This window comes from Ranitomeya variabilis, chromosome 5 (assembly GCF_051348905.1).
Source record: "Ranitomeya variabilis isolate aRanVar5 chromosome 5, aRanVar5.hap1, whole genome shotgun sequence".
Classification (NCBI taxonomy): Eukaryota; Metazoa; Chordata; class Amphibia; order Anura; family Dendrobatidae; genus Ranitomeya; species Ranitomeya variabilis.
In genome coordinates, this window is record NC_135236.1 from 23,618,462 (window position 1) to 23,644,617 (window position 26,156).

The window sequence follows — 26,156 nt, forward strand, 5'->3', positions numbered from 1 at the left end:
CCACGTACAGCAGGCCACAAGGGCACTTGATAAGATAGACGACAAAAGACGAGTCGCAAGTAAAGAAACCTTGTACTTTGAACTCTTTGCCCGATAGGGGATGTATAAATTTCTCCCCTTTGAGGACATTGTTACACTGGGCACAGTGTAAGCACAGGAAGGTCCCTACTTTGCGTCTGTGTAGAAAACTCTGCTTCTCACGGGGAAGTATAGGGCCAATGTCGGCCTTTAAAAGGTTGTCTTTAATATTGCGTGGTCGCTTGAAGCATGGGAGGAAGGGTTGTCCGAACTCCGGGACGTCCGGATGAGCAGTAGACAAAAGAGACCAATTTTTACGGATAGCCTTGTTGATGATGTACGCGAAAGGATGGAATGTATGTACAAACGGTATACACTTGGAATTATTGCGTTGGGCTCTATTAGAGGGCACCTTAGCCTCATTCAACAGGGTGGAAGGATAACTCCTTGTAAGAAATTTCTCCGTCATTTCCACTAGGTGTAGGTCCCGAGTGGCAGGGTCAGATACAATGCGCTGTACTCGATGAAATTGTGACTTGGGGATAGATTTTTTTGTGGCAGGAGGATGTAAACTCTGGAAGTGAAGAAGACTATTACGGTCAGTCTGTTTGATATAGAGATCCGTGGTAAGGGTGCCATTGGAATCTTTAATAACCAAGGTGTCTAGGAAGTTGACCCGTTGTTGGTCATGTCCCATGGTGAAAGAAATGCCTGGCCAGGAGAGATTAAGGAAGTCCAGAACAAGCAAGAGGGACTCTAATGTGCCCCCCCAGATGCAAAAGAAGTCATCTATATAGCGTTTCCACACAATTACATGGTTACGAAATAGGTCATTGTCATATATGATAGTTGCTTCGAAGTCTGCCATATAGGCGTTAGCATAGGGGGGCGCCACATTAGAGCCCATTGCGGTCCCGCGTATCTGTAGGAAAAAATCATCTTGGAAACGGAAGTAGTTAGAGGTAAGTACCAGTGTGAGGAGGTCAACGCACATCTGGATCTGGTCCGGATCCATGTTTGTAGTAGACAGGAATCTCTGTGTGGAAGCTATACCCTCTAGATGGGGGATGGGGGGATGGAGGTATAGAGATCTTTTATGTCCAGAGTGACAAGTAGGGCATCAGTAGGGATGGAGCCGATTTGGCGTATGGTGTCCAGAAAAGCGTTGGTATCGAGTAAAAAAGATGGTGTCTGTTTGATCAGAGGGGTAAGAATTTTTTCTAAGTATATTGCTAATGGTGACAGGATGGAGTCGGTCGATGCCACGATTGGTCTCCCCGAGGGATTTTGTAGATTTTTGTGAATTTTGGGGAGGGTGTAAAACACCAGAGTGATGGGGTTATGGTTGGTAAGGAAATCGCAGGTTTTTTGGTCTAGGACACCAAGGGAGGAATATCTATGAAGGATCACCTCGATTTTGTGTCTAATGTTATAAGAAGGGTCCTTATTTAGGGGACAGTAGACTGACCGGTCACTTAATTGTCGCGTGATTTCTGCCAGATAGAGAGATTTGTCCATCACCACCAAAGCACCCCCTTTATCCGCCGGTTTTATAATTATGGAGTTATCATTTTGCAGGGCCGTTCCTCCAATGTAAGATTGGATGGATAAAACAGGGCCCCTCTTTCAATGTCATGTCGCAATGTTTGAAAGGAATTATGTACAAATGTCACAAAGGTTTCAACCGCATGCGAGGTATGGGGTGGACGAAATGAACTCTTACTGGGTAGACCCAAACTAATAGCTGAAAGGCATTTGGGGTTAGTGGTAACTGGGGGACTAGGTCCAGAAGAAGGGATGGAGGAAAAATGTGCCTTTAGTCTAATCAACCTGAAAAAATGTTGTAAATCCATCTCAAGATCAAACGTCCGACAACGGTAAGAGGGGCAGAATGACAGCCCTTTCTGTAGTAAACAATGTTCTGAAGGGCTCAATTTTCTTGATGAAATATTATCTACCAAATTGTCCATACCTTGGAACGGGTGATGCGCCCCGAGTCCTGGTCCCTTCTTGTGTTTCTGTCCCCGTCGCATTTTCGTCTGTAGTTGGGGCGGCTGCGTTGACCTAAAAAAGGAACTGCGGTAGCAGAGGTTAGTCCTTGCTCCTGGTCGGAGCCGGAGGTGGAGAAGTCGGAAGAAGTATGTGGAGGATGACGTGTAGTAATGCGCCTTGAACTGTCCTGCCATCTGTATACACGGTTCAGTCTATAGTCCTCGGCGTCCCGAGCAAACTTGTTCCGTTTTCTTATTTCGATATCTCGTTTGTGGCGGTGGATGCGATCTTCAATCTCAGATTTTAGAGTAGCAAGTTCCTCCGGAGTGCCTGTTGTTGACAGCTGGGCCTCAATGACCTTAATTTTATCAGAGCTAGAAGTGATTGCTTTCTGGAGAAATTCAACAGTTAGGGTTATGAGGTCAAGAGAGCACTTGTTCAATATCTGTTCGAATTTGGCACAAAACTCAGGTGATTCATGGAACAATGTGGGACGCAGAGGAACCTGTAAGCCTCGTGGAATGCGTTGTACCCTCAGGTATTCCGAGAGGGTGGCACAATGTAGTTTGATGTTGGTGGCGAATCTTAGTTCGCGCTCAAGATCCCTGCCCCGGGTCTCACTCGGGGGAATTAATAGAAATTCACTGGAGATTTTAGACTGTGCGAGGATGTTGGCTGTTTCCTCTGTGTTGTAGGAAAATGTGGTAGTGGTGGACATGACCGAGTAGCATGCTAAAAAGCAATGTTGTAGATGGGGAGCGAACTAATATAAAACCTGGCTGGAGGCTGGCAACCGCAAATAGATGGGAATATGAAAGTAGCTAGGGGAACAGGTGACATGAGCTGTATGGTGGGGACAAAGTGAGAGGGGTGTTGCAGGGAGCAGCAGTGGCCAAGAGGGTGGGCGGAGGATAGACTTCTATGGAGAAATGTGAACCATGTATAGCAAAAGAAGTGCCCATAGTCTGCTAAGGTGAAACTAGGTGCAAACTACTATCCAGATGTTGAGAGGAGTAGCTGTGCCCAATGCTGTAGACGTGCAGGAGGAAATTCGTGCTGGTGACTTCCAGTCATATTAATATAAGCGGCTCTAGTAGAGAACAGAACAATATATTAGTATGCAAACACAACAAGCACTAAGCATGTAAAGAGAGCACCTAATAAATATGACAAATAACCAAAATGACAACAAAGGAGAGAGCGCGTTAAATAAATGCTGATATTTCATATTCCCTATTCAGGCCCCTTGCGTTCTGCGCCGCACAACGGGGGCAGTGGATGCATTTTTCCAGCGCATCTGCCGCCCCATTGTGAGGTGCGGGGAAGTGCGGGGAGGTGGGGGCATTACATTACATGTAGCGTTTTTTTGTGCCGACAGTCCGCCACAACACGGCGCAACCGTCACACGACGGTTGCGACGTGTGTCAATCCATCGCAATACGTCGCTTAATGTTAGTCTATGGGGAAAAAACGCATCCTGCAAGCACTTTTGCAGGATGCATTTTTTCGGCCAAACGACGCATTGCGATGGATTGCAAAAAACGCTAGTGTGAAAGTAGCCTTACATTGTGTTGTGTAATACACCGGGCCTGAGTTTTGGTGCAGTCTCCCCCCCAAAAAATGGAGATTTAAAATCTCAACAAGTTTATATACACCTTCTACCTTGTTTTACAGTACCATATAATGGTTGTTATTTTGGTTACATTTTCCCAAAAATGAGGAAGTCTGGTGGAAGAGGCCATGGGCGGTCGTTGCCAGCTGCTAATGATAGTGGTGGTGCATCTGGTGGTAGTGGGAAAAGCAAAATAGCACCTAAGTCTCGAGGTGTTGAGCCAGCGTCATTGTCTGGCTACACAAGGCCTCGAAGGCTCCCTTATCTGGGAGTAGGAAAACCGCTTTTAAAGCCGGAGCAGCAGGAAAAAGTTTTGGCTTTCCTTGCTGTCTCAGCCTCTAGCTCTTTCACCTCCTCTTCCGAAAGTTCGAAATATAAAGCAGCGAGTCGTCAGTGGATGCTCCCGGTCAGGAACAAGTCACTTCCTTGTGTCCTTCAACCAAACCAAAATTGAAGGATGCATCAGGCGACACTACAGGTTACTCCATGGAGCTTTTTACACATACCGTGCCTGGGATAGAAAGGGAAATTGTTAACAGCCCATTACAAGATGAATCGGACATGGAGTGCACAGATGCACAGCCACGGCTAGATTATTATGCTGTTCCATTGACTCAGATCACAACATTGCCCTCGCAGTTTACTGAGCCAGAATCTGACCCTGATGAGACTATGGTGCCCCGTCCGGAACGCTATAGCACTTTACACGGTGACACAGAGGAAGGTGCACATGACATTGAAGAGGAGGTGATGGGTGATCCGTTTGTTGACCCAGATTGGCAGCCATTGGGGGAAGAGGGTGCCGCTGCCTGTAGCTCAGAAGTGGAGGAGGATGATCCACAGCAGACATCTACATCACAACAGCTGTCATCTGGCAGGCCCGTATCAGGCCAAACACATTTGTCAAAAACAAAAACAGTTTTAGGACAGCGTGGCCATCCGGTGAAAGTAGCACAGCGTGCAATGCCTGAAAATGTTATCCATAGTAGGATGAGTGCAGTGTGGCAATTTTTTAACCAAGATCCGAATGATCAGTCAAAAGTTATCTGTAAGAAATGCTCAAAAAGACCTTTAGCAGAGGGAAGAATCTCCAAAATTTAAATACAACGTTCATGCGTAGACATTTAACCAGCATCCAATTTGTTTTATTTTGCCAAGAGTAACAGGAGAAAATGGACCCCAATAGTTGTTATACAATTTGTCCTGAGTACCCCGATACCCCATATGTGGGGGTAAACCACTGTTTTGGCACATGGCAGAGCTCGGAAGTGAAGGAGCGCCATTTGACTCGATTCAATGCAAAATTGGCTGGAATTGAGATGGGACGCCATGTTACGTTTGGAGAGCTCCTGATGTGCCTAAACATTGAAAACCCTCACAATTGAAACCATTTTGGAAAGTAGACCCTCTAAGGAACTTATCTAGATGTGTGGTGAGCACTTTGACCCATTAAGTGATTCACAGAAGTTTATAATGCAGAGCCATAAAAATAAAAAGTCATATTTTTTCACAAAAATGATCTTTTCGCACCCAATTTTTTATTTTCTCAAGGGTAAGAGAAGAAATTGGACCCCAAAAGGTGTTGTACAATTTGTCCTGAGTACGCTGATACCCCATGTGTGGGGGAACCACCGTTTGAGTGCATGGCAGAGCTCGGAAGGGAAGGAGCGCCATTTGGAATGCAGACTTAGATGGACTGGTCTGCAGGCATCACATTGCGTTTGCAGAGCCCCTAATGTACCTAAACAGTAGGAAACCTCCCACAAGTGACCCCATATTGGAAACTAGACCCCTCAAGGAACTTATCTAGATGTGTTGTGAGAACTTTGAACCCCCAAGTGTTTCACAACAGTTTATAACGCAGAGCCCTGAAAATAAAAAATCTTTTTTTTTCCACAAAAATTATTTTTTAGCCCCCAGTTTAGTATTTTCCCATGGGTAACATGAGAAATTGGACCCCAAAGTTGTTGTCCAATGTGTCCTGAGTACGCTGATACCCCATATGTTGGGGTAAACCCCTGTTTGGGCGCACAGGAGAGCTCAGAAGGGAAGGAGCACTGTTTTACTTTTTCAACGCAGAATTCGCTGGAATTGAGATCGGACGCCATGTCGTGTTTGGAGAGTCCCTGATGTGCCTAAACAGTGGAAACCCCCAATTATAACTGAAACCCTAATCCAAATACACCCCTAACCCTAATCCCAATGGTAACCCTAACCACACCCCTAACCCTGACACAACCTTAACCCTAATCCCAACTGTAAATGTAATCCAAACCATAACCCTAAATTTAGCCCAAACCCTAATCCTAACCCTAGCCCCTTCCCTAAACCTAACTCTAGCCCTAACCCAAACCCTAGCCCTAGCCCTAGCCCTAACCCTAGCCCTAACCCTAGCCCTAACCCTAGCCCTAATCCTAACCCTAGCCCAAACCCTAGCCCTAACCCTAGCCCTAACCCTAATGCGAAAATGGAAATAAATACTTTTTTAATTTTTTTATTTTTCCCTAACTAAGGGGGTGATGATGGGGGTTTGATTTACTTTTATAGCGGGTCTTTTAGCACATCTTTATGATTGGCAGCCGTCAAACACTTAAAGATGCTTTTTATTGCAAAAAATATTTTTTGCGTTACCACATTTTGAGAGCTATAAACTTTCCATATTTTGGTCCACAGAGTCCTGTATTGTCTTGTTTTTTGCAGGACGAGTTGACATTTTTATTGGTAACATTTTCGGGCATGTGACATTTTTTGATCGCTTTTTATTCCGATTTTTGTAAGGCAGAAAGACCAAAAACCAGCTATTCATGAATTTCTTTTTTTGGGTGGGCATTTATACCGTTCCGCGTTTGGTAAAATGGATAAAGCAGTTTTATTCTTCGGGTCAGTACGATTACAGCGATACTACATTTATGTCTTTTTTTAATGTTTTGGCGCTTTTATACGATAAAAACTATTTTATAGAAAAAATAATTATTTTTGCATCGCTTTATTCTGAGGACTATAACTTTTTTATTTTTTCACTGATGATGCTGCATGGTAGCTCATTTTTTGGGGGACAAGATGACGTTTTCAGCGGTACCATGGTTATTTATATCCGTCTTTTGGATCCCGTGTTATTCCACTTTTTGTTAGGTGGTATGATAATAAAGCGTTTTTTGCCTCGTTTTTTTTACAGTGTTCACTGAAAGGGTTAACAAGGGGGACAGTTTTATAGGTCGCGTCATTACGGATGCGGCGATACTAAATATGTGTACTTTTATTGTTTTTTGTTTTATTTAGATAAAGAGATGTATTTATATTTTTTTTTGGGGGGGGGATTTTTTTAAATTTTTTTTTACATATGTGAATATTTTTTTTTTACATTGTAACATTGCCGCGGGGGGGCATCATGTTATAGTGTAAGATCGCTGATCTGACACTTTGCTGTGCACTGTGTCAGGTCAGTGATCTGACGTGCACTCCTGCAGGCTTACCAGCGCTTGCTCTGAGCAGTCGCTTGGTAAGCCACCTCCCTGCAGGACCCGGATGCAGCCCCGTGGCCATTTTGGATCTGGGTCCTGCAGGAAGGAGGAGGTAGGAGACCCTCGGAGCAACGCAATCACAGGGAAGCACGCAGGGAGCCCCCTCCCTGCGTGATGCTTCCCTATACCGCCGGAACACTGTTTGATCGCAGTGTGCCTGGGGTTAATGTGCCGAGGGTGGTCCGTGACCACTCATGGCACATAGTGCCGGATGTCAGCTGCGATAGTCAGCTGACACCCGGCGCGATCGACCACGCTCCCCCCATGAGCGCGGCTGGTCGCACTGGACGTACTATCCCATCGGTGGTCATACGGGCCCACCCCACCTCGATGGGATAGTACGTCCAATGTCAGAAAGGGGTTAAACTGTCATAAAGCTTATGGTAGTAAAACACATAACTGCTTCAGGTTCAGGTGAGACCTCAGTACCAGCCACCGATATCTTCATGGTGCCTGACAAGATGCCTCTTTAGTAGTGTTGAGCATTCCGATACCGCAAGTATCGGAATTCCGATACCGAGATCCGATACTTTTGTGGTATCGGGTATCGGTATCGAAACAACATTAATGTAAAAATGTGTAAAAGAGAGAATTAAAATAAAAAAATATTGCTATACTCACCTCTCCGACGCAGCCTGCACCTTACCGAGGGAAGCGGCAGCGTTCTTTGTTTAAAATTTGCGCTTTTCTTTCCTTACGTGAAGTCCCGGCTTGTGATTGGTCGCATGCCGCCCATGTGGCGGCGACGCAACCAATCACAGCAAGCCGTGACGTAATTTCAGGTCATTCAGTATTTTAAAATTACGCTCCGGCTTTGTGATTGGTGTTGTGAATTTGGATTCTGGGCTCCCCCGGTGGCCGCTTGTGGAATTGGACTTGTCATCCTCTTTCCTGTTTCACCTGATTCCATCAGTAGTGGGTGTCGCTATTTAAGCTCATTTCTCTGGTGGTTTCTTGCCGGTCAACAATGTTATCTGATGCCTCTCAGTGCTTGTTCCTGCTTCTAGACTACTACTAGATAAGTTGGACTTTTGTCCATGTTTTGTTTTGCCTATTTGTTCCAGTTCACAGCTGAAGTTTTGTTACTGTGTCTGGAAAGCTCTCGTTGATCAGGGATTGCTACTCTGGCGTTATGAGTTAATGCCAGAGTTTAAGGTAATCTCTGGATGGTGTTTTGTTAGTGTTTTTCTGCTGACCATGAAAGTATACTATCTGTCTTCTGCTATCTAGTAAGCGGACCTCAAATTTGCTAAGACTATTTTCCTGCTGCGTTTGTTGTTTCATCTGAACTCACCGTCATTATATGTGGGGGGCTACTGTCTTCTTTGGAATATTTCTCTAGAGGTGAGCCAGGTCTTATATTTCCCTCTGCTAGCTATTTAGGTCTTAGGCCAGAGCTGGGCATCTAGCGTTAAATAGGAAATGCTACCTGGCTATTTCTAGTTGCGCGACAGGCTTAGTTCATGGTCAGTATAGTTCCATCTTCCGAGAGCTTGTCCCTCTATAGGCTTGCTATGATCTCTGCCTGCAGAGATCATGACAGTTTGACCGGCCCATAAAGTGTTAAAGACCCAGGTTGAGAAAGGAGAGTTATAAGAAGTCTGCTGAAATTTTTTTTTTTTTTTTTTCCTCCAGTCTGCCTTGCTGCAGTCTTTTCTCTCTCTCTCCTCCTAATCTCTGTATGCTCTGTGTGCACCTGACAATAATGGATCTCCAGAGTGTAACTGCGGGTTTGAATAATCTCATCACGAAAGTACAAAATTTACAAGATTTTGTGGTACATGCTCCGGTATCTGAGCCGAGAATTCCTTTGCCGGAGTTCTTCACAGGGAATAGAGCTAGCTTCCAGAATTTCCGAAATAATTGTAAGCTTTATTTGTCCCTGAAGTCTCGTTCAGCTGGAGACCCTGCTCAGCAGGTTAGGATTGTGATTTCCTTGCTCAGGGGTGACCCTCAAGATTGGGCCTTCTCATTGCCAGCAGGGGATCCTGCGTTACGCGATGTGGATGCGTTTTTTCTGGCCTTGGGCTTGCTTTATGAGGAACCTCATTTGGAACTTCAGGCAGAAAAAACTTTGATGGCACTATCTCAGGGGCAAGACGAAGCTGAAGTTTTCTGCCAAAAATTCCGTAAATGGTCTGTGCTTACTCAGTGGAATGAGTGCGCCTTGGCGGCAACTTTCAGAGAAGGTCTCTCTGATGCCGTTAAGGATGTTATGGTGGGGTTCCCTTTGCCTGCAGGTCTGAATGAGTCCATGACAATGGCTATTCAGATTGATAGGCGTCTGCGGGAGCGCAAACCGGTGCACCATCTGGCGGTGTCTATGGAAAAGACGCCAGAAAGTATGCAGTGTGATAGAATTCTGTCCAGGAGCGAGCGACAGAATTTTAGACGGAAGAATGGATTGTGTTTCTATTGTGGGGATTCTACTCATGTTATATCAGCATGCTCTAGGCGTACAAAGAAGCTTGATAAGTCTGTTTCCATTAGCACCATTCAGTCTAAGTTTATTTTGTCTGTAACCCTGATTTGCTCTTTGTCATCCATTGCCACGGACGCCTATGTTGACTCTGGCGCCGCTCTGAGTCTTATGGATTGGTCCTTTGCCAATCGTTGTGGTTTTGATTTAGAGCCTTTGGAGACTCTTATTCCTCTGAAGGGGATTGACTCCACCCCATTGGCTAATAATAAACCACAATACTGGACACAAGTAACCATGCGTATCAATCCGGATCACCAGGAGATTATTCGTTTCCTGGTGCTGTATAATTTACATGACGATTTGGTACTGGGATTGCCATGGTTGCAGTCTCACAACCCAGTCTTGGACTGGAGAGCAATGTCTGTGTTGAGCTGGGGATGTAAGGGTATTCATGGGGACGTACCTTTGGTTTCTATTTCGTCGTCCATTCCCTCTGAAGTCCCTGAGTTCCTCTCTGATTATCAAGACGTCTTTGACGAACCCAAGCTTGGGTCGTTACCTCCGCACCGTGAGTGCGATTGTGCCATAGATTTGATACCGGGTTGTAAATATCCAAAGGGTCGTTTGTTTAATTTGTCTGTGCCGGAACATGCTGCTATGCGGGAATATATAAAGGAGTCTTTGGAAAAGGGACATATTCGTCCATCTTCTTCTCCCTTGGGAGCTGGGTTTTTCTTTGTCTCAAAAAAAGACGGCTCTTTGAGACCATGTATTGATTATCGGCTTCTGAATAAGATCACTGTTAAGTATCAATACCCATTGCCATTGCTTACTGATTTGTTTGCTCGTATAGAGGGTGCTAAGTGGTTCTCTAAAATTGATCTTCGTGGGGCGTATAATTTGGTGCGGATCAGGCAGGGGGATGAGTGGAAGACCGCATTTAATACGCCCGAGGGCCACTTTGAGTATTTGGTCATGCCTTTTGGTCTTTCTAATGCCCCTTCAGTTTTCCAGTCTTTTATGCATGATATTTTCCGCGATTTTCTGGATAAATTTATGATAATATATCTGGATGATATTCTGATTTTTTCTGATGACTGGGACTCTCATGTCCAGCAGGTCAGGAGAGTTTTTCAGGTTCTGCGGTCTAATTCTTTATGTGTGAAGGGGTCTAAGTGCGTTTTTGGGGTCCAGAAAATTTCCTTTTTGGGGTATATTTTTTCTCCCTCTTCCATTGAGATGGATCCCGTTAAGGTGCAAGCTATTTGTGACTGGACTCAGCCCTCCTCTCTTAAGGGTCTTCAGAGATTTTTGGGCTTTGCCAACTTTTACCGCCGATTTATTGCTGGTTTTTCGGATGTCGTTAAACCACTGACTGATTTGACCAGACAAGGCGCTGATGTTGCTAATTGGTCCCCTCATGCTGTAGAGGCCTTTCAGGAGCTTAAGCGCCGTTTTGCCTCTGCCCCTGTGTTGCGTCAGCCTGATGTGAATCTGCCTTTTCAGGTTGAGGTTGACGCTTCGGAGATCGGAGCTGGGGCAGTGTTGTCGCAGAAAGGTTCCGACTGCTCCGTCATTAGGCCTTGTGCCTTCTTTTCTCGCAAATTTTCGCCCGCAGAGCGGAATTATGATGTTGGGAATCGGGAGCTTTTGGCCATGAAGTGGGCGTTTGAGGAGTGGCGCCATTGGCTCGAGGGGGCTAGACATCAGGTGGTGGTATTGACTGACCACAAAAATTTGATTTATCTTGAGACTGCCAGACGCCTGAATCCTAGACAGGCGCGCTGGTCTTTATTTTTTTCTCGCTTTAATTTTGTGGTGTCATACCTACCGGGTTCTAAGAATGTTAAGGCAGATGCCCTTTCTAGGAGTTTTGACCCGGACTCTCCTGGTAATTCTGAACCCACAGGTATCCTTAGGGAGGGAGTAATTTTGTCGGCCGTTTCTCCTGATCTGCGGCGGTCCTTGCAAGAGTTTCAGGCGGATAGACCGGATCGTTGTCCGCCTGATAGACTGTTTGTTCCGGATGATTGGACCAGCAGAGTTATCTCTGAGGTACATTCTTCTGCATTGGCAGGTCATCCCGGAATTTTTGGTACCAGGGATTTGGTGGCAAGATCCTTCTGGTGGCCTTCTCTGTCACGAGATGTGCGAGTCTTTGTGCAGTCATGTGACGTTTGTGCTCGGGCCAAGTCTTGTAGTTCTCGGGCTAGCGGACTGCTGTTGCCCTTGCCTATTCCTAAGAGGCCTTGGACACACATCTCGATGGATTTTATTTCAGATCTGCCTGTTTCCCAGAAGATGTCTGTCATCTGGGTGGTCTGTGACCGTTTCTCTAAAATGGTCCATTTGGTTACTCTGCCCAAGTTGCCTTCTTCTTCTGAGTTGGTTCCTCTGTTTTTTCAGAATGTTGTCCGATTGCACGGTATTCCTGAGAATATTGTTTCTGACAGAGGTACCCAATTTGTGTCTAGATTTTGGCGGGCATTCTGTGCTAGGATGGGCATAGATTTGTCTTTTTCGTCTGCTTTTCACCCTCAGACTAATGGCCAGACCGAGCGGACTAATCAGACCCTTGAGACATATCTGAGGTGTTTTGTCTCTGCTGACCAGGATGATTGGGTTGCTTTTTTGCCATTGGCAGAGTTCGCCCTCAATAATCGGGCCAGTTCTTCCACCTTGGTGTCCCCGTTTTTCTGTAATTCGGGGTTTCACCCTCGATTTTCCTCCGGTCAGGTGGAATCCTCGGATTGTCCTGGAGTGGATGCGGTGGTAGAGAGATTGCATCACATTTGGGGGCAGGTTATGGACAATTTGAAGTTGTCCCAGGAGAAGACTCAGCGTTTTGCCAACCGTCATCGTCGTGTTGGTTCTCGGCTTTGTGTTGGAGATTTAGTGTGGTTGTCTTCTCGTTTTGTCCCTATGAGGGTCTCTTCTCCTAAGTTTAAACCTCGGTTCATCGGCCCTTATAGAATATTGGAGATTCTTAATCCTGTTTCTTTCCGTTTGGACCTCCCTGCGTCCTTTTCCATTCATAACGTTTTTCATCGGTCGTTATTGCGCAGGTATGAGGTACCTGTTGTACCTTCAGTTGAGCCTCCTGCTCCGGTGTTGGTTGAGGGTGAGTTGGAGTACGTTGTGGAGAAAATTTTGGACTCTCGTGTTTCCAGACGGAAACTCCAGTATCTGGTCAACTGGAAGGGTTACGGCCAGGAGGATAATTCTTGGGTCAATGCATCTGATGTTCATGCTTCTGATCTTGTTCGTGCCTTCCATAGGGCTCATCCTGGTCGCCCTGGTGGATCTGGTGAGGGTTCGGTGCCCCCTCCTTGAGGGGGGGGTACTGTTGTGAATTTGGATTCTGGGCTCCCCCGGTGGCCGCTTGTGGAATTGGACTTGTCATCCTCTTTCCTGTTTCACCTGATTCCATCAGTAGTGGGTGTCGCTATTTAAGCTCATTTCTCTGGTGGTTTCTTGCCGGTCAACAATGTTATCTGATGCCTCTCAGTGCTTGTTCCTGCTTCTAGACTACTACTAGATAAGTTGGACTTTTGTCCATGTTTTGTTTTGCCTATTTGTTCCAGTTCACAGCTGAAGTTTTGTTACTGTGTCTGGAAAGCTCTCGTTGATCAGGGATTGCTACTCTGGCGTTATGAGTTAATGCCAGAGTTTAAGGTAATCTCTGGATGGTGTTTTGTTAGTGTTTTTCTGCTGACCATGAAAGTATACTATCTGTCTTCTGCTATCTAGTAAGCGGACCTCAAATTTGCTAAGACTATTTTCCTGCTGCGTTTGTTGTTTCATCTGAACTCACCGTCATTATATGTGGGGGGCTACTGTCTTCTTTGGAATATTTCTCTAGAGGTGAGCCAGGTCTTATATTTCCCTCTGCTAGCTATTTAGGTCTTAGGCCAGAGCTGGGCATCTAGCGTTAAATAGGAAATGCTACCTGGCTATTTCTAGTTGCGCGGCAGGCTTAGTTCATGGTCAGTATAGTTCCATCTTCCGAGAGCTTGTCCCTCTATAGGCTTGCTATGATCTCTGCCTGCAGAGATCATGACAGATTGGTTGCGTCGCAGTCACATGGGCGCCGCAACCAATCACAAGCCGTGACGTCACGGGAGGCTGGACACGCGCGCATTTTAAAATGGGCGCGTGTCCAGCCTCCCGTGACGTCCCGGCTTGTGATTGGTTGCGGCGCGGTCAACCAATCACAAGCCGGGAGGCTGGACACGCGCGCATTTTAAAATGGGCGCGTGTCCAGCCTCCTGTGACGTCCCGGCTTGTGATTGGTTGCGGCGCGGTCAACCAATCACAAGCCGGGAGGCTGGACACGCGCGCATTTTAAAATGGCTTCCCGGCTTGTGATTGGTTGACCGCGCCGCAACCAATCACAAGCCGGGACGTCACGGGAGGCTGGACACGCGCGCATTTTAAAATGGGCGCGTGTCCAGCCTCCCGTGACGTCCCGGCTTGTGATTGGTTGCGGCGCGGTCAACCAATCACAAGCCGGGAAGCCATTTTAAAATGCGCGCGTGTCCAGCCTCCCGGCTTGTGATTGGTTGACCGCGCCGCAACCAATCACAAGCCGGGACGTCACAGGAGGCTGGACACGCGCCCATTTTAAAATGCGTGCGTGTCCAGCCTCCCGGCTTGTGATTGTTTGACCGCGCCGCAACCAATCACAAGCCGGGACGTCACAGGAGGCTGGACACGCGCCCATTTTAAAATGCGCGCGTGTCCAGCCTCCCGTGACGTCACGGCTTGTGATTGGTTGCGTCGCCCATGTGACTGCGACGCAACCAATCACAAAGCCGGAGCGTAATTTTAAAATACTGAATGACCTGAAATTACGTCACGGCTTGCTGTGATTGGTTGCGTCGCCGCCACATGGGCGGCATGCGACCAATCACAAGCCGGGACTTCACGTAAGGAAAGAAAAGCGCAAATTTTAAACAAAGAACACTGCCGCTTCCCTCGGTAAGGTGCAGGCTGCGTCGGAGAGGTGAGTATAGCAATATTTTTTATTTTAATTCTTTCTTTTACACATTAATATGGATCCCAGGGCCTGAAGGAGAGTTTCCTCTCCTTCAGACCCTGGGAACCATCAGGGATACCGTCCGATACTTGAGTCCCATTGACTTGTATTGGTATCGGGTATCGGTATCGGATTGGATCCGATACTTTGCCGGTATCGGCCGATACTTTCCGATACCGATACTTTCAAGTATCGGACGGTATCGCTCAACACTACTCTTTAGTAATCCAGCCTCTCGTGCTCAGTAATCGTATTGTGCATCAGATAAATGTTGATCAGATTTGCATGTTGCTCCCAGTAACTGATGTTAGCACCTAATTTGGGGTATGGTAAGTGGCAGTTTCTATTCTAAAGTCTAAAGAGATAAAGGTACTTACTCTGTAAACTTTGTGATCCTTTTCAATATGTTGAAGTATGCATATTACCTTATTGTGACCTCATCTTTTATCTGTTTTAAGGAAAATATGTCGGATCTTCACTTTGAATACAGGGGAGTCCTTTACCCTAACCAATCAATGTCTAAGGAAGTTCTGGAGTTTGTGGAAAATGAATTTCAAGTTAGAGATGATGACATCTATAATATAACCTATCCAAAATCAGGTGAAGGATTATTAAAGTCAAAGATTAAATACAAATCATTTCATTTTAGATAATACAGCTCTTCTCCATTGTCAGTGTTTTTGTCGCACTTTCTCTTTGTTTTCTCTTTTTCTTATGAAAAATAGATATTGGCGTGCACTCCGAGTTTCACTAGTGGAGGTGCCAATTGAGGGGATTGGTGAAATCCCTCTTAGACCATGTAGAATAAATATCAATTGCACACTACTTTTGAATGCAAACAAGATTGCTTTTATTAAAGGTCAAAAAATAAAAAATAAGAGCAACTTTTGAACGTCAGCATGTTTCGGCCAACTCGGCTTTTTTTTACGACAGTTGCACTCAGTAGGTATTCTCTTCTAGACAGGGATTTTTCTTCCCTGGAGGTACGATTGAGATATCCTTGAGTATTTTGATGAATGTGAAAAGCCAATAATGGAATAGGTATGTCCTAAACTATAGTGCCTGTATTTCTTACGTCCCAGACTGGTTGCTTGCTTAAATGTGTCACACACAGATGTGCCTTTTCTGGGCAGCTGCCAGCTGCTATCTTTAGGCTGGGGGTGCCAATATCCATGGCCCCTTACCAGCCTGAGAATACCAGCCCCCCGCTGTCTGCTTTAGCAAGGTTCGGTGTCAAAAATGTGGGTGACCCCATGCCTTTTTTAAATTATTTATAAGAAGTGGTGTTTGCCGCGCTGTCATGCACTTGACAGCGCATCAAACACTAGATCTTCGGGCCCCCAATTCAAAAGAATGGGCTCAGGGTTCAAGTTCAGGTCTGGGTACTGTTCTGGCATCCAAACCTCAACTTTTTGTAACTGTTCAGCCAAACCCACCAGACCCAAACATTCACGTTTACGACCAGCTCTACTTCTCTTTTCACTCAATATTAGCTGGTCCTCTTGGTTAAGACCAGGGAACTTATGTCTATCTGAGTTCATGTTTACTTTAAAACATTGGCCTTTAGGCTCACACAACAATGGCTCTTCAGTCCATGAGCACAATCCATTATCCTTAATCTGGTTTTTCAATCGGGTCATCCATCCCTCTTCCCCAAAAATGTGTCCTTTTGGCAAGCACACAGTCAATAAAGTCCGGGCTGTAACATTGGGTCGTCAGGTTTCCTCCCCTCCCATTTTTGTGAGCAGCAGTCCTTTTAATTGCAAAATGCTGCCACCGTGTCAAGGTCACAGTCTCTTGGGGGCAAAAGTAAACAGTCTTTTGAGCCCTAAAATGGATTTGGCTTTTTACTGTCCCATAATCCAGCAGGGGGATTCTCAAATGTGCCTAAAAAAACTAGGGGGAAGAAACACAAACCTTCAGCAATCCTTGGCCAACTCCGGGGACCTCAGTCACTGTTGTGCCTTCTGCAGCATTAACGTGGAGCAGTTTGTCTGCTGTCTCTATATGCAAGTAGCTCAACAGAAAACGGATCAGGGCTAACCTTTTTACTCGGCCACCATTTTGGAATTTCCATGGCTGCTCTTACACCTAAGTCTCCTTGATACTGAAAGTTGTGGTCGTTCCTGGTGAAGAAGTCTTTTGCACTTTGAAAAGCATAGGATAAACCACTATCCATTTGACAATCTGAGATATACGTCTCATCGTTGATCAGCAACCGTGAAAATCATACAGAAATCTCTCCTTTCTTTCCAGCACAAGAGAAATAAATAAGGCCTCTTACTGCCATGAACTTACTGACGCTAGCAGCTCATTGCACTTGAACTTAACCTTGGTGAATGTAGTTCTCTATAAAGGCAATGTGAGAAAAAAATTTGCATTGCACTAATACCAATGTTTATCTGTGAGTTTTTCCTCACTTGGAATTGGGGTGACGAAATTATCGCAGCATGCTGTGTATAACCGCCTAAAATGACCGAGACTCACCAATGCAAGTCAATGGGTGTAAGAAAAAAAATCACATGGCACATGTTCCATGCATGTGCTCTCTGATTTTTGCTCACCCATCTCATAGGAAACTGGACATTTCATCAGGGGAGTGCAATAAATTCACAGTGAACCATTGGAATCGATATTGTAGATAGAAAGGTATCAGTCAGAAATATAATTAGTGCAGTGCATGATTAGTTGACTGTACATATATTTTGCTATTAAAAAATTAAATGAAAAAATATGGAGTGTTTCCCTTAATTTTAAAACCCAGATGAGGGAAAGCAGACAGCTGGGGGCTGGTGTTATTATTCTGGGAAAACATTAGAGGCAGGGCAGGCCAGCACCTCCAAGGCTTTAGCGGGACAGTTGATGCCATGTGTCCAGCTTGGATACCCAATAGTTCTATGGCACAAAGGAATCACCGAGGATGTTGGTACATTTGTCTAGGTACTCCATCATCTTCCAAAGGTTTTCCCTCCTTGACAGAGTACCTCATGCATCAGGGCCTGGGCTCTGGGAGGGTCTAACAAAACTGTCCCCATCCTTGGATAGTCTTCCCCTGCCTCTGTTGGACCTGGTGTGTGTCTCCCTCATCTCTCCTCCTTTGTTATCCAAAGAACTATGACCTCTGCTGCTCGTGTTGTCAGATATGAATTTTTCTATTATTTGTTCGACTAGGGCCTTCTCTTATTGCACCATTTTACTAGACTTTTCTGCCACATGAAGGAGACATGGAAAGTTATTCATGTAATGTGGGTCGAGAAGGGTGAGCAACCAGTAATCAGAGTTGGCCAAATGCGTATAACGCGTGGGTCTTGGGAAAGGCAGGGAGACATAAAGTCAGCCATGTTTGCCAGTCTACCAACAGGACTGCCTCCCTCTCCATTTTCCCCACACTCTTCTTCAGCCCAACCACTTTGAACAGATGTGATGAAATTGGTGTGACTAGTATCCTCTTTAGTTCAGGCAATAATCTTTTTTTTCCTCCTCCTCATTGTCTCCCACTTCGCACAGAGATGAGTAGAGGCTGGGCAGTTTCTCCCTATGTATTTTCTTCCTCCATCTCCACCTGAGCAGTGGGCATTTGAGTAGACACAGAAGCGGGATGATTAAGCTGACTATGATGTCATTGACACTCACCACCTTAGTTGATTCCGCAAAGGTTAGTAAAACCTCATACATCCATGTCCACTTGTTGGTTCTTATTTGCAGAGGCTGACCGGAATAGCGACAGGCATGTAGTAGTTGATATTCCACTACTGCCCTTTGGATGCTCACAAATCCTTGCCAACATACAGTATATAATTTTGTGTTCCAGCATGTGGTCTTATCACAAACCAGTTGGTGAGGCAGCACTTGCAAGTGCTGCTGCAGCAAGAGATACAGATCTCTCTGGTCTGTTAGACCTTTCAACAACTCTGCGGCGGTGTGCTTTCTGTCACATAAAGAAATAAGTTTCAGCTGAGCCTATTGCTGCTTCAATGAGGCCGTGCTGCAGTGCTTCCAGATCGTGACTGATATGGACAACAATTCTCAGGAGTAGGAGGAGGGGGTGCTGGAATTGGTGTATGAGGTCTCGCAATTCTATGTGTCAGTAGCGCATGTGCAGTCCTGGTGTCCAACTTCATCCTGGCAAACAATAGGTTCTCCCAGTTTGCCTTGAGGAAATTGTAGTGTCCCTGGTCATAATCACTTGTCGATGTGTTACATAGTTACATAGTTATTAAGGTTGAAGGAAGACTTTAAGTCCATCTAGTTCAACCCATAGCCTAGCATGCCCTAACATGTTGATCCAGGGGAAGGCAAAAAAAAACCATCTGGTAAGAGTAAGCTCCACCATGGGGAAAAAATGTGTTGGTGGTTAAGTGCACCTTTTAAGTAACTGATTTTTGTCAGGACACGGGTGATGTTATAGGACACTTGCTTGTATAAGACGAGGATGGCACAACGGGAGAAATAGTGGCAGCTGGGGACCAAATACTGAGTGACGGCTTTGGCCATGAGGTTGCCAAAAGCCTTAGTGTACACAAACCAAATCAGCAACATTTCCATGGCAATCAGTCTGGATATGTGGCAGTTTTATGTTTTCCACTTGCGTTTCAAAGTCTGGGGTAGGGGACAGCTGAATGCAGCTATGAGATAACAAAGTGAACTTGCTTTCTGATGGTAATTGCAAATGTCCAATGACATGTCCAAGGCAGAAAACATCATCATCTTCGTCCTTGCCAGGAGAATGTCAAGCACTTAGCACAGGGGAATAAGCAGTGGTGTCACCCACAGAAAATGATTGTGGTCCCATGCGTTCATCCCACCAAGTCAGGTGCTTGGAGGACATGTGCCTGAGCCTGCTGAGGGTGGTCAGGCTGGTAGTGGTCAGGCCCCTGCTGATCTTAGAATCCTAGAATCATTGAGTGGTAGAGTTGGAAAGGACATCCTGGGTCATCTGGTCCAACCCCCTGCTCAAAGCAGGATTCACTAAATCAACCCAGACAGAAATATGTCCAGCCTCTGTTTGAAGACTTCCATTGAAGGGAAACTCACAACCTCTCATGGTAGCCTGTTTCACTTATTGATCACCCTAACTGTCAAAAAGTTTTTTTCTAATAACTAATCTGTGTCTCCTCTCTTTCAATTTAATCGCATTGCTTCTAGTATTTCCTTGTGCAAATGAAAAAAAAATATGATCCTTCTACAATGTGACAGCCCTTGAGATATTTGTAGACAGCTATTAAGTCTCCTCTCAGTCTTCTTTTCTGCAAGCTAAACATTCCCAAGTCCTGCAACCGTTCCTCATAGGGCATGGTTTGCAGACCAGTCACCATTCTGGTCGCTCTTCTCTGAACTTGCTCCAGGTTGTTGATGTCTTTTTTAAAATGTGGTGCCCAAAACTGGACACAGTATTCCAGATGAGCTCTGACCAAAGAGGAGAAGAAGGCAGTAATGCCTTCACGTGATCTAGACTGTATGCTTCTGTTAATACATCCCAGAATTGCATTTGCCTTTTTTACTGCTGCATCACACTGTTGACTCATGTTCAATCTGTGATCTTTTAGTATACCTAAGTCTTTTTCACATGTGCTGTTGCTTAACCTTATTCCTCCCATTCTGTATATTCTTTTTTCGTTTTATTGCCCAGATGTAGTACTTTACATTTTTCCCTGTTAAATTCATTCTGTTAGTTTCTGCCCACTGCTCCAGTTTATTTATATCTTTTTGAATCCTCTCTCTCTCTTCTCTAGTATTAGCTATCCCTCCCATCTTTCTGTCATCAGCAAATTTATTCAGTTTACCCTGAATTCCTTCATCTAAATCATTGATAAATATGTTGAACAATACAGGGCCCAGGACAGAGCCCTGTAGTACTCCACTTGAGATATTATTCCAACTGGATGTGCAGCCATTTATGACCACTCTTTGGTTCCGATCACTAAGCCAGCTATGAGCCCACCTAACAGTTGCCTTGTCTATTCCATACTTAGTCATTTTTTCCATGATGATTGTGTGAGATACTTTGTTAAATGCTTTGCTGAAGTCAAGTATATTATATCTACAGCATTTCCCTGATCCACCCAGTCAGTGATTCTATCATAGAAAGATTTTAAGTTAGACTGACATGACGTATTAGTTACAAACCCATGCTTGCTCTCGTTAATCACTTTATTCTTATCCAGGTACTTACATACAAGGTTTTTAATAATTTGTTGAAAGATCTTTGCTGGTATAGAAGTCAGGCTCACCGGGCTATAGTTCCCTGGGTCCAGCTTCTTCCCCTTTTTGAAGATAGGAACAACATTTGCTCTTCTCCAGTCTTCTGAGACTTCTTCTGTTCTCCAAGAATTTTGAAGATTATGGCGAGTGGTTCAACAATTTATTCTGCTATCTCCTTCAGTACTCTGGGGTATAATTCATCTGGAGAAGGAGACTTGAATTCATTTTCAGGTGCATCTCACAAAATTAGAAAATCATCTAATTGTGTTAAGTATCCACAATCAGTGATGGTTTTGGGAGCCATGTCATCTGCTGATGTAGGTCCACTGTGTTTTATTATGAGCAACATGAACGCAGCTGTCTATCAGGAAATTTTTGAGCACTTCATGCTTCCCTCTGCCAACAAGGTTTTTTGAGATGGAAATGTCTTTCTCCAGCAGAACTTGGCACCTGTACACAATACCAAAATACCAATTCTTGATTTAAAAACAACAGTATCACTGTGCTTGATTGGCAGCAAACTCGCCTTACCTTAACCCCATCTATGGTGTATTGTCAAGAGGAAGATAAGAGACACCAAACCCAACAATGCAGACAAGCTGAAGGCTGCTATCAAAGCAACCTGGACATCCACAACACCCCTTAGCAGTGCCACAGACTGATCGCCTCCATGCCACGCCACATTGATGCAGTAATTGATGCAAAAGGAGACCCCACCAAGTATTGAGTGCATTCACTGAATATACATTTCAGTAAGCCAACATTTTGGATTTTAAAATCATTTTTTCAAGCTGGTTGTATAAAGCATTTTAATTTTCTGAGACAATGATTTTTGGGTTTTCATTGGCTGTGAGCCATAATCATCAATATTAACAGAAATAATCACTTGAATTACATCACTCTATTTGTAATGACTCTATATAACATATGAGTTTCACTTTTTGTATTGAAGAACTGACTTAAATTAACTTTTTGATGATATTCTAATTTTGTGAGATGCATCTGTATATTAGCTAAGTGTTTCCTCATTATTCGTGTTGAGCGAGCACTAAAATGCTCGGTGCTCACTGCTCAGGTAGAGCAAATTGGAATACTCGGGTAAACAAGGACAGAACAACGAGCCCAATGTAAGTCTATGGGAGACCCAAGCATTTTTATCGGGTCCTTTTAAGGTCTAAAAACATCTGAAAATGATGGAAACACTGCCCAAATGACACGGGAACATCATGGAGATCTCCCCTGGAAGCCTTTCTGACTCCTAGGTCACAGCTGTAAACAATGTTGTCAGAGATTCATGCCATTTTTACATGTGTACCAAAAAACATTAACAAATGAAATCAAAATGGATTTTGCTGGGAAATATGTTAAGGTACATTCTTTCCAGGGTAATGACTTGTATATAAAGCAAAATAATTAACCCCAGACCAAAATGTTCCTCCCCCACTTGGTCTATGTTCACACGCAGCGTTTTTAATGCATTTTTCAACTTTAACATTGCTTTCAACCAATACAAATGCATTCATTGGGAAAAGAATCTTCCAACAGGTGGCGCTATAAAGTTAAGTCCTCTTTTTCTCGGAAGAGGCAATTTGCATATTTAAATTCCCAGAGGAGCATTGCACGGAGAATAACCCTCCTTACCTTGACAAGCCAGCCGGTATGTCACTCTTCAGAAGGAGAAACGTTACCCCTTAGACCCCAGTCCAGAGCCTCTCACCTAGCCAAATCAGTTCTCATGCTTCGCACTGACGAGGGGCAAGAGCCCGAAACACCGTGTCTGCGAATTGAGATACTGATTTGGCTTTTATCCTAAGTCATATTGTACGACTCGTTAAAGGGTTGATTGTGACTTGTAGGATCGCTACTTCCAACAGGTGGCGCTATAGAGTTAAGTCCTCTTTTTCTTGGAAGAGGCAATTTGCACATTTCATTGGGAAATGTCATTTTAACATTTAACAACCCTAGCTGGCCATATGGTGTGCGACACATAAGCAGACCCATCTTGTTTCATTTATGAAGGAGGGACTCTTAAATCTGCAAAGCCTATTTTTAGAGAGGCATCAGGCAGCATTAATATTCGTAAAGGTCCCTTATTAAACAGTGGGTCTCCTATGCTGTTATTGCCTATGCAGTGAGTGGCTGGGCTGCAAAGAATTACTACGCACCCCAATACCCCTTTCACGAGAAGTACAGGAGGGCCTCCTGAAAAAATGTTGCATTAAATGCAAGGCCTGCCCTGCTACCAAGTCATATGCACCCCAAGAAGCCTTTGAACCCAGGTACTGGATGGCCACAAGAAAACCCACTGCACATTCTTCAGTTGGTCCTGCCATATTGTTTCCTTATGCATTGATTGCATGGGCTGCCCTGACCTAAATTTGCACGCACTCCAATCCCCCCTTGGAAGAACCATGGAGGAGGGCCTCATAAAAAACTGTCCCATTACAAAGGAACAGGTCTCCTAGAAACGTAATGCGACAAACATTTCCCCACGGGTGGTAAAGTTAAAAAAAAATGTTTACGGGCATCATAAACACCCTTGCAAAAAACTGGAGTGGCTGTAGCAGCATGGTGCACATTAACCCTGGTGATCTAGTGGCAGTGGAAGATGAGACGTGAAGGAAGGTCTCATTAAAAACTAGGCCCAATTTAAAGGAGCGGGCCTTGTAGACTTGGAATGACCATACACTAAGGCTATGTGCACACATTGCGGATTTCCTGCAGATCAGCATTTTTTACCATGCAGAAACGTTGCAGGTCCGCAAGTGATTTACAGTACAATGTACCGTATTTTTCGGACTATAAGATGCACCGGACCATAAGACGCACCCCAAATTTGGGGTGAAAATTGCAGAAAAAAAATATTTTTTATAAGATGGGGGTCCGTCTTATTGTCCGAATTTAAGATCTCTTACCTGAGGGCAGGCAGTGGCAGAGCAGGGTCACAGGAGGCATGGTGGTGGCAGAGGTGAGGTGATGCTGAGGTGCGGTGGGTGGAATGGCGTGCACCTGAGCAGGGTCCCATCCTGCTTAGGTGGGCGACGCCATGGCCTGGTGTCCATGGGCAGGTTGCGGCAGTGCTGTGGCGGCGGCAGATGTGCGGTCACTTCCTCAGGTGGCGGCGGCCAGGGTCGCTTCCACATTTGAGGTGACGCCACCGCAGTATTGAAGGAAAGCAGGAGAGCAGCAGAGTTGGGTGAGTCACGGTTTTCCCGGTGGCAGCGGGCTTACCAGCATTGTGGTGGCGACAGAGGTGCGGGGATGATGTGGCGCGGTGACCGATATGGCGTGAGCAGGGTCCCGTCCACATTTGAGGTGAATCCGCGGCCCGGTATTGGAGAGCAGCAGAGCTGGGTGAGTTACGGTTTTCCCGGTGGCGGTGGCCATCTTTCTGAGGCCACGCGTGCGCAGATTCAGTACTCTGCTTCCCAGGGCTTCAGGAAAATGGCCGCGGGAGGCCACGCGTGCGCAGATGGAGATCACGGTGGCCATTTTCCTGAAGCCGAGATCTCAATCTGCGAACTCGGCTTCAGGAAAATGGCCGCCGCGATCTCCATCTGCACACGCGCGGCCTCCCGCGGCCATTTTCCTGAAGCCCCAGGAAGCAGAAAACTCAATCTGCGCACGCGCGGCCTCAGGAAGATGGCCGCCGCCACCGGGAAAACCGTAACTCACCCAGCTCTGCTGCTCTCCAGGTGTCAGGCCCTCATTTTTTACAATGTGAACACTCCTGATTGGGTATCCGTCTGTTGGATTGGGTGTAGTGGAAGAACTGTTGGTCCATATTATACTATTTCTACTGTGGTGAAATTGAAGACACTTCTGTGGTGTAAGACCCTCATTTATTTACATTTTAACTTTCCTTTTAGGGTGTCCATCTGCTGGATTGTGTGTAGTGGAAGAACGGTCTGTCCCTATTATACTATTTCTACTGTGGTGAAATTGATGCTACCTCTGTGGTGTAAGGCCCTCATTTCTTTAAATGTGAACATTCCTTGTTGGGTGTCCATCTGCTGGATTGAGTGTAGTGGAAGAACTGTCGGTCCCTATTATACGATTTCTACTGTGCTGAAATTTATGCTACTTCTGTGGTGTAATGCCCTCATTTCTTTAAATGTGAACACTCCTTCTATTGTGTCCATCTGCTGGATTGGGTGTAGTGAAGTCCTGTTGGTCCCTAATATACTATTTCTACTGTGGGAAAATTGATGGCAATTTGGTGGTGTTTGCCAATAATTTTTGGAAATGTGAACACTAGTGATGAGTGAATGTGCTTGCCACTATGCAGTACTCGACTGAGTATCGCTATGCTTGGCGTACTCAGTGAGCAGCGAGCATTTCTGGGATTATTCGGCGGGAACTGCAGCCTCCAACCACCAGTTTTGGCGGACTTTAGAGACCCAATCACGGTGCAGGGATTGTCTGCCAGGCCATGAAACGCCACAGCCATCTTTGTTGTGGTCGTGCAGTGATTGGCTTGGCTGTACAGCATCATCACGAGTATAAGAGACCTGGCGCCGCCCTGCTCACCGCATTCTGTTCCTGTTTTAGCGAGAGTAGGGAGAGCTGGTGCCGAAATAGGGTCAGAATCGTGGTTTTTAGAGGTAGTGTAGGTCTTCAACTCTTACATCCACAAGTCTTGAGAAACCAACAGTCCTTTTAGGGCTAATTCGTGGGTCCCGATATTGCAGCGCTAGGCAGGCAGGGCATAGCATATCCACATCAGTGCAAGGGCTGCAGGCACTGTATGAGCGTACATTGCTCCCACTGCATTCCTCCCAAAGCTGCATAACTGTCTGCTGCTGCTGCTTCTTTACTATATACCTAGTTGGATTTTTTTTCCAAAAATTTGCCCCCCCCCCAAAAAAAAAAAAAAAATACTGTCTGTTCTGTCAGACTGAGGCGTGTTGAGAAATCCTAGTTTGTCAGGCATACATAGTTGTGTGTGCTATCCTTGTGCCACATTTTTTTGTGTGTTTTAAATTCACCGAAAAAGGCCTCACATATCTGCGTGCTCCAAGTTTGGTCATTATAAGCCAGTGTACTTATACTGTATTTTTGCTGTCTGATACTCAAATTCTCTTCCACACTATTTTGCATTTCACAACAAAAAAAGGCCACATATTTGCCAGTCTGGTATTTCCATTTCAGCCTTCATATATCTGCGTTCTCCAAGTTTGGATTTTGTAGGCCGGTGTACTTAATTTTTGGCTGTCAAATTCTACACAGCGCTATTTTGCATAAATTAACTTCACAAAAAAAAAGCCTTCAAACATTGAATACAGTCTTTTACGTCAGGCTGAGGCCTGCCTCATGTTTGGGTTTGAAAAATCATAGATTTGCAGGCATACT

The 26,156-nt window shown here is 45.2% G+C and overlaps 1 protein-coding gene across 3 annotated transcripts in view; it reads left to right on the forward strand.

Annotated features, from left to right (window-relative positions):
* LOC143774207 (sulfotransferase 2B1-like) overlaps nt 1-26,156 on the forward strand; it is a 233,121-nt gene that overhangs the window by 111,824 nt on the left and 95,141 nt on the right. For all 3 annotated transcript variants that reach the window (XM_077261585.1, XM_077261586.1, XM_077261587.1), the window contains one exon: nt 15,062-15,203. In XM_077261585.1, coding sequence (XP_077117700.1) covers nt 15,068-15,203 — 136 coding nt within the window. In that variant the 5' untranslated portion in view covers nt 15,062-15,067. The remainder of the gene's footprint in view (nt 1-15,061; nt 15,204-26,156) is intronic.